At 33.2% G+C, this 9,550-nt stretch overlaps 1 protein-coding gene across 3 annotated transcripts; it reads right to left on the reverse strand.

Annotated features, from left to right (window-relative positions):
- Positions 1-2,107: 2,107 nt before the first annotated feature.
- Positions 2,108-6,971, reverse strand: LOC114183198 (shaggy-related protein kinase zeta-like). 3 transcript variants are annotated; one of them, XM_028070126.2, is made up of 12 exons: positions 6,713-6,971; positions 5,095-5,193; positions 4,605-4,664; positions 4,221-4,493; positions 4,045-4,119; positions 3,913-3,969; positions 3,425-3,565; positions 3,262-3,312; positions 3,085-3,180; positions 2,898-2,981; positions 2,511-2,612; positions 2,108-2,390 (listed from the first exon to the last, which is right to left on the reverse strand). In XM_028070126.2, the coding sequence occupies exons 1-12, from the start codon at positions 6,845-6,847 to the stop codon at positions 2,301-2,303; spliced, it is 1,263 nt and encodes a 420-aa protein (XP_027925927.1). In that variant the 5' UTR covers positions 6,848-6,971; the 3' UTR covers positions 2,108-2,300. The 3 variants fall into 3 exon arrangements, with proteins under 3 accessions (XP_027925927.1, XP_027925928.1, XP_085530025.1); XM_028070127.2 differs by lacking the exon at positions 6,713-6,971 and adding an exon at positions 5,594-5,845; XM_085673899.1 differs by lacking the exon at positions 6,713-6,971 and adding an exon at positions 5,380-5,397.
- Positions 6,972-9,550: the final 2,579 nt, after the last annotated feature.

Here is a 9,550-nt window from a genome sequence, read left to right on the forward strand (position 1 = left end):
CACTACTGATGATGAGGAAGGATCTCCACAAGCTGAAACGTCTGATTAATGGGTTGTAATCTTACTATCTTTCTTCTTTGCTTTCATTATGGCCTCATTTGGTTTTAATTTGTACAATGCCTAATCTAATTTGATAGCTGATATAGGGCATACCTTATGCTTATCTGTTGTATGCGTTGGTTGCTGCATATTTGTCTTATGCTCTTCTTGTCTACTGTATATATGGTTTGCTACTTCTTTGTCTGATCCACATTTGTGAAATTGGTACTGAATATTGCTTCTTTTATTCCTCATTTTTCTAATGACTGAAAAGGGGGAGAAGTGTGTGTGTGTGTGTGTGTGTGTGCGCTGCTAAAGTGTTGTTCTTTTGAAAAAAATCTACTAAAGACATATGGTGAACATAACTTGCTTAGTATCATTCATCCTGATTTGAACAACTCATCTTTTGGATCTATTGCATGTCTGTTCACAAAAAATAAAGAAAGAATCATAACTTTGCCATACTAAACATAACTTGCTTGAAGAAAAATGTGCAATTTTCATATTTTTCTACATAAAATAATCAATTAGATAATCAAATAAAATCTTGTTTTCTCTACATTGTTATGCTTATGTTTTTGCTCTATGATATTCATTTATGCTAAGATCCAAATCAATTTACTCTTATGCAAAATTGGTTACATGACTGTTTGATAATCCATCTCTCACAAACACTTTTTTACATTTCAATCTTAGAAAGTATGTATTTTATATATATATATATATATATATATATATATATATATATATATATATATATATATATATATATATATATATAAAAGGTTACTTAATTAATTGTGAATATTTTAATAATTTAAGCGAGGATGGAACAAGGACGAGGCGGAAATGTACATCCCCATACCCAATTGAAAAGTCAGGGATTCCCCACACCCATATCGTCAATGCAGGGATTCCCCGTCAAAACGAGGACGAGTTCGAACAATACCCATGGGGGCGAGTTTATTTGTCATCTTTATCCAACACTGTTTACATGGGTTATTTGACCTTTGTTTGAAATTTATGAATGTTATATATTACATTTTATTTGGATTTATTGTTAAATATTTTACTCTTTTTTTGTAAATACCCGCAGGTACCCGTGGATATCCGTGAATATTAAAAAAATATATATAGATACCTGCATAATAAATATCCACACAGATATGAGAACAAATATGAAACGCATACATTATCCGTCTCATTGAAATCCTAATCTGATCATTTTTAGTCAGACACATTTTTAATCGTGCACTCACTATGTATATAGCTAAAAATATAAAACTTGTGGTAATTTTATATTTTGAAAAGCAATACAACATAACATTCAAAGAAAACAATTTCTTTGAAAAATAGTTTTAGGCCCATTTTTTTACAAATTAGTTTTTACTAGAAAAAATGTGATTGAAGTGGTTATGTCACTTATCGCACAAAGATTCATCTCATAGTTGTTGAAACCTAACAACAGTTTATCAAGTATTTTATAATAATGGAATATGTCAAGTATGATTGCAAGGGCACAAAGCTCCTTACAGCAGAGGAGGAATGCTTAAAAAACAGAGATTCAATGATACCAAGATTAGAAGAAAGATACCTAGAAAGAAGGCCCACAAACTTTACCCAAAAGCCAAAACTCTCCTCTCTTTTTCTCACTAAGCTACAACACAATTCCCCTTTGGATTGTTATGCTGCTCAGCATTAACTTGTATATTATATTTTCTGTCTTGCCCCCTTACTGGACCACATGCCCAATCCATAGCTTCTCATTCTATCAATGTCAAATATTTTTCAAAGAGAAAACAGTACAATTCTTTTATAAAAAAAATATAAATGTAATAAAAAAAAAGGAAGATAAAAGTGAAACAGAAGAGAAAATGAATGATTTATTTATTTATTTATTTTAGATTCGCAGAGGCATTAAAAAACATTATTAGAAACAACATCAAATGATTATGCAAAACTCAAGATAATTCCTACTTGTCTAAGCAAGAGCACTATAATTTGGAACTACTAACTTTCTAATATATGAAGGGAAAAAAAGTTGTAGAGATAGAAGGAAGAAGAATGGTTTACCTAGAATGAAATATTAGACATTAGACATGATAACCATGTCGGGGGTTACATTGAGTATCCAGTACATGTATAATATATATATCTTCACAACGGGAGTAAAACTTTGCATATTTTGGCCTGACCCCTGTTCTATTGATGTATTTCACGCTAATCACTACAACGGTTGACTCTATGTTTTCACTATCTCTTTACATTTGAGTTTGGGTATCCGGCAAGCCTTGCCGTCTGGCATGCTCCGGGATGAGCTTAGGAAGCAGTTCAGGAGGAGCTCCATCTAACTGCATTCAGTGTTCATCACAAAATTATTAACATGTATTCATCATTGGTGCAGACCATGACGTTGCAAAAAAAGAATTGCGTATCATATATCTAATACAAGAAACCAATTAGATACATACTTCCTGTTTGAAGTTAAAAAGTGGAGGTAGTGAACGACCATTAGGTAGCCGAGCATTGGGCTCGCGAAGCTCGTCAAAGAAAGGATGTGCCAATGCTTCCACCTTTAAAATAGAAGCCACCAGTGAAAACTATACTAATTTTATAAATATTTCTTGAAAATGTACGAATAATTATGCGTATGATATTATGAAACATGCCACAAAAATATTTCAATCGCAGTCGAATCTTACAGCAAAAACCAAATAAGGGAACTTCTATATTAGTGTAAATAGTTTTCATGTCAAAGCTGGATGTTTTGACTTTTAATATACTAATATGATTATGTAGTAAATGTGCCTTGAAAGGATGGCAATGGAGGAGGATGAATAAGGTTTTGCCCTACTTACAGCGCTGTAACGAAGTTTTGGTGAATATTGGAGAAGCCTTGATGCAAGGTCAATTGCTTCAGGAGGCATTCGCTTGTGAAAAACCTGAACCATGGATCGTTGCACCAAATGAGTCAGTCAATGCACGTTCCCAAAAAATAAAAACTGTTATTATTATAAACGAAAGAGGTAAAAAGGGGCGAATTACCTTATGCCAAGGATGAGCTTTGATATGGGGGAATCTGAAATCTGTATAATTAGGGTTCATGCACCGAATTTCTTCCCGAGTAGGAGTGCCAAGAACCTAAAAGAAAACAAATCCATAGTTATCCCTGTGGCTTGATTCATACAATCCAGGGTAACATCAGTATAGACAACGCATCACCTTGATAATTTCAACAAGTTGGTCGACCTGATTTTCTCCTGGGAACAAAGGCTAAAGGAAATATTTTGAGAGTTAGGGAAATCAAGATAACATTTAACATAAACTAAAAAACTTGTTATGTACGGACAACATTAGTGCATAGGTTGCCTAAAATTTTAACAACCTGGCCCAGCAGAAGTTCTGCAAGGACACAACCAGCTGACCAGATATCAACAGAAGTTGTGTACTCTGTCGCACCAAATATTAGTTCTGGGGCCCGATAATACCGTGAACATATGTATGAGATGTTTGATTCACCCTTTACCTGACAAGAAATACATTATTAAGATCATACCTTAATTTGTATGAGCAAAAATATCTGTAATCAAATTATTATGTGATCCCAACCAGTGGTCTTTCTTCTATTTATTGAAAAAGTAATGAGTTGGGATCCAGTTTAGTAGCAACATTAGCGGTTAATGAATATTTACGTAAATGTCAATTAGAACATACAAAATTAAAATTGAACCACTTGAGAACAAATCCTAAAAGAGCTTTTTGAATTGTATGATCCAGGTACGTGCGGTATTGCACTAGAATTCCACATCCAACATTGACTTGGTAGTAGCATACATCTTTAAATTAATGAAATGCACAAGAATACCAACATACCAGAACTTTTGCACTCCCAAAATCGCAAAGCTTGAGTTGATGTGTGATTGGATCCACCTACAGAACAATGGACATTGGATTCAGAGTAAGCGAATGATATCCTTGAGGAAAAATAGCAAATGAACAACTTACCAAAAGATTTTGAGGCTTTACATCCCTGTGGCAGACTCCTGGTACGGTGTGGATATATGCCAGTCCCCTAAAGATCTAAACATCACATTCCCACTCAAAACATTACAAAATTTCAAAGAAAAAGCAAGGAACGAGAACATATCAAACCAAGCTACAAAAAGAAAAAATTTTCATACTTGATATGTATATAATTTCACATAGATCAGGGGAATTCTCTGGTTTATACTACTGTAGTGCTTTATAACACGGAAGATCGTCTCAGGGACATATTCCATCACCAAGTTCAGAAAAAGTTCATCTCGACTTGTTGTAGAGAAGAAACAGTGCCTCAGGGAAACTACATTTGGGTGATCCATCATGCGCATTAACTGCAGTTCTCGATTTTTGTATCGCCTGTCCTGCAAGACCTTCTTTATGGCCACTGCCTCCCCGGTCTCCAAGCACTTTGCCTTTGTTTAAGGGCCCCAAGAGTGTGAAGCAATATGAGATTACTTGACAGCTTGAAAATCAAAGAAGGAACATAATCACCTCAAGGTTAATATTCCTTTACTTATCCTTACCTGGAAAACAATTCCAAATGATCCAGTGCCAACAACACGTTCGGCCATGTAACTGATAGTCTGCAAGTGCCATTAGAGCACAAATTTATGAATAATAAAAGAAATGGAAACCCATGCAAGTTATCGTAAATCTTAAGCATTCAATTTTATTTAACCATGATATATATAATACTCCAAATTATTCAAAACTGAACCTTTAAAGGCCAAGAATGAGAACGAAAGACAATTATCAATAGAAGGTGGAGATAAAAATTAAATTTAAAAAACAAAACATATTAATATGCGAGTGGAGGAAATATGCCAACTTCTAGCTAACAAAAGGTATTATAATTTTGGATGGATCCTTAATGGACAGGTTTACCAAGTTTACTACCCAACCCCCACTGTAGTTCCCCTGAGCCCCAAAAGAGAAGCAAATATTTATATTCAGTACAAACGGAATTCTTAAAAAACAAAAAACTGGAAATTGAAAATGTTAGAATGTCCGTACTCGTTTAGGTTCACCATTTTTGCCACCAATTGTGGTTGAGATTATGTGACCAGTGAGTCCATGTGCCTCATTACCCTCTGCGACAGGAGCGGACATTTCCTGCAATTTACAACAGTAAACAAAATATTTAATGTGGTAAATCAGATTTCTTAATGCAGAAATAGAAAAGAAGACTCTTCTCGACACAATATCCGTAATTGCTTATGGAGTGTTTTTCAATGTAAATTGTCTTGATAGCAATTATCACCAATAATTTGGTTAAAAACAGTTACTTAACATGCCAACCTCATATGACTACGGACAAGTATAAGTTGGTTGGACAAACTATAGTCAATCTATGCCCGACCCAACAAAGTCATCAGTGGACATATATACATATTTACATTTTACATACACAGAACTTTAGCAGACAATACTCTGGTTTGGACACCTGCACCTATGGTGCTTGATTAAAGTTTTAAATGATACTATAAAAACATAGAAATGGATAGAAAGTCACCAATCAAATGGGAGAAGTTGAAGATAGGCAAAGTGTAAAGAGCTCAAAGGTAATAAGGTATGTGCACAGGCAAAGTTCAATCAGGTTACCAAGGTCCACAAGAAAGCATCAAATGCCAAAATGCATTGATATCATTTATGAGACAAGACGGAGAGAGAATCTAAGAACACTTATTTCCTGAAGCAAACATAAACCGTTTGAACAACAATCCACCAGCAACTCAAGGAAACCCCATGTTAAGCAAGGAACCCAACATATAATAGAAAAACTATACAGGAAGTAATATAGAACCAACTTTAAAAGAATCAATGATATTGTTAAAGCCATTTTAATTTCGCCGGAAGTTATAGATTAAGTGAAAGCAATCTGGCCTTTTAGAACAAAAATAAAACACCAATAGCCTCAAGGTTTTAAACGGCAACCTCAAGGTTTTTGGAGTGATTGTAATGGAAATTGGGGCCACATTGACTGCAATAATAAAAAAAATATAGGAAAATCAATAATTTGAAACCTTGATTGTATTAAGAAAAAATGATAAAAAAATTGGGAGGTAAATTGTGATATATTCAAACCCATAAAGTGTCTGAGAAAAAAAAAAAACTCTGGCAAGGAATCGGATGACAAACTCAGGTAAGCCAACTTGAAGTTCGGCTAAGTGCCTAGTCAGACTCTTTCTCTCTCTCCGCCTCTCTCTCTTGTTTGAAGAAATGAAAAGCGCAAATTATTAAAGAACAGGATTCCACATTTTCACTTCACTCCATTCCGTTTCTCTTTTCTGGACCACCAAACCGAAAGCTCCACAAACTTCAATTTTTCAACACTAAGATCTCAACTCAACAGCGAAAGCACAGCAAAATCCAAACATTAACACTAACAAGAACGATATGTCCATGCTTACGAAATTTCCAATTCCATAAGCCAAAGAAATAAAAGCCATTCCTTGAAGGCAACGTTATAAAAATTCCGGCGACCTCCAAGCGAGCAAAACCAATGCCGGAAACGAGCAGATCACCGTAAGCTGCGTTCGTCGGGAGGCATGTCCAGCGGATCAATGACGATCCGAGGACCATAAACGGCGCCGTCGCGCACACTGAGGAAATGGCCGAGAGCGGAAATTACCTTATTGGAGGCGGCGTCAGAGCCGCCACGAGAGTCCACTTTCATAGGGTCATTCTCCGCCTGCGGCAGTTGTTGCGGCGGAGTTGCCACTTGCGGTGGTTGAAGCTGTTGCTGCCCCAGCGGCATAGAGGCCATGTGAGAAAGAAGCTCCACACAACACACACACACTCTCTCTCTCTCTTTCTCTCTTTTGCTTCTCTCTCTAAAACACACTTTCTCTCTCTCTTTGTGTTTTGCTGGAATACTGATGCTTGGTCCTGGGTCCAGGCTTTGGAGTATATAAAGGGTAAGAGAGTGTGATATTAATGTGTCTCTGTGTCTTTTCTCAAGCGCGTGTGTTAGACAGTGAAGAGCACGCTTCGACGGTAGCCGTAAGATGATATTTCTGTTGTGGTAACGACGACGGGATGCGTAATCTGGTGTGGCAAGATTTACTGGTGAAATGTGGTCCGTATTGTGACGTGGCAAATCGAAGGGACAGAAGGATCACATGGAACTTGCAAGGTGGCATTTACGAAAATACGTATTTGGAAGAAGTAATGTTGACGTAATGGGAACATAAAATACTGAAGTTTAATACTCTACTCATTAATTAAGTCAGACTTCTACTTGGTTCGTGAGTTTAGTTTATTGAGTTTGGGTTATAATAATAATTCTTTTTAATGTGTAAAATCTATGTAACAAACCTTCCCATTTAAATAATTGCTTTACCTTTTATGGATAAATGAGTCTTTGTTTTATTTATTTTTTAACCGATAAATAATTAGCTGCTTGACATTTTTCTTTTAAATTACAGAATTAATAAATTAAATAATATAAATTTTTGTAAGTAATTAACGTTACGTGTTTAGGAAGACTTCAGGTTAACATTAATGATGATAATTTTTTTGTAAGTAAATGTCATTCAAAATTTCGTTAACTTTTTCAAGAAATATCTATTATATACTGGAGAAAACTATTTTGAACAAAGATAATAAGAAAAGGAAAAACTGCTGAGAAAACGGAAGCAGCAAATCCTCATCCTTGCGTTTCAATACAAAATTTTATAATTTTAACAAAGTTAAAATATATTTAATTTTTAAAATAAATAATTCATATTCTTACAACAATTACAATTTTTTTATGATGTTTTATCTATCCACAATAGTTGAGATTTTTTTTTGGTAAAAGAATTTGTTATGATATTGTAAGGAATTTTTTTAGTGAGATGTTTTCTATTAATTGTCAAAATTATTTTTATTTAATGTCTTGATGACTCTTTTTTTTTACTTGTGGGCTTATTCTTAATTAGCATTGCTTGAAAATTTCCTAATTATATTAGCATAAAGTTTTTTAATAAAAAAGTTCGACAAAAATTTGTTAATTGAAAATAATTAAATCCATCATCGATAAAAAAAAAATCTTAATTGATATAAAATCCATGTGAAGGCTTTAAAAAAGAGTATCTGGCTAAAAACATAATAATTAACATTGACCAACATTTTTTCTAACTCTAATTAGTTAAGATTAAAACAATATGAATTAAATGGAAACTACGAAAAAGTTGAGTTGGTCACCAATCAAAATCAAGTCAACAAAGCTTGGATTGAGAGATTGTTAATTTGGTTGAAGTTGACCTGATGAGAAAATATATGAAAAAAAATATATAAATATAGGAAACAAAAATATATCAACCTTCATACTCCTATTCTTGAGTAAATTTTGATTTTTTATAATCATATATAATATTCAACAATTTTTCCTTTCATAAATTTATAAAAGCTAAAATTCGTTATTCAACAAACATTTTTTTTTTCACAGATCACATAAATTATTTCTTCCAAACACATTAGGAGTGAAAATATCTTCTAAAAGAAATTAACATTATTCAAAATGCGTTTAATTGTTTTTGGAAGAGTGATGTAAAAGGGTGAAAAATAAGTTGACGAAATATTTTTGGATAAAGATTACACATATAAATTAAAGGATTAACATATAACTTTTATATGTAATTAATGTTGTTAAATATTCGTTTACTTTTTGGGAAGAACAATAATATAAGGGTGAAAAGTCGAACGGGTATAATAACATCATGACGTACACACAAAGAAAAACAAAGACCGAAAAATCATTCAGAAATAGTAAATACGAAGGCTTTATAAAGACATAACACAAAAATGTTATTAAATATGCATTTACTCTCTTTAGAAGAAGATGATATAACGATGAAAATTAACGTATGAATGAAAAAAAGAAAAGACTGAAAAAAAAGGAAATTGGAAACAAGAATTTTCGCCTTAAGTTACAATGTCAGATGCACAAAAATGTTATTAAATATTCATTTTCCTTTTATTTAGAAGTATAATGTTATAGGAATGAGAATTACCAATGAAGATAACAAAATGCCTTGTGTATATAAATAAACAAAGACCAACCTGATAAACTAATTAAAAGAGTTTTATTTTAAATTTAGTTTATTTGGTGCAGAATTATGATTGTTGTTTCTGTTTAATTTTGTACAAAATTTTTGGTGAATTATATGTTAAAATCTTTAAGTGTAAAAAAATAATGTTTGAGTTATGACATGATGATGATGTATGGTTAATTTTATGATAATGAGATATTATATGTATGTATGTATGTATGTATGTGATGGTGATGTTTGTATGCTCTCGTAATCATAAAGTCGAATTGGTTTTTACCCAAAGGGCTTTGGTGAGTTGGGTAAAATAGTTTCTTTCGATTATAAGACTTTGACATCAACTTAGTAAGAGTGCTCTAACTGAAGGCTTTGGTGGGTAGTTAGAGTTTTTGCTTGTAAGTCTTATGGAAAGTAGGGAAAAAACCATTTCCAAAAGG

This window comes from Vigna unguiculata, chromosome 5, assembly GCF_037176805.1.
Source record: "Vigna unguiculata cultivar grain cowpea cultivar isolate G323 ecotype 2 chromosome 5, ASM3717680v1, whole genome shotgun sequence".
Taxonomy (NCBI): domain Eukaryota; kingdom Viridiplantae; phylum Streptophyta; class Magnoliopsida; order Fabales; family Fabaceae; genus Vigna; species Vigna unguiculata.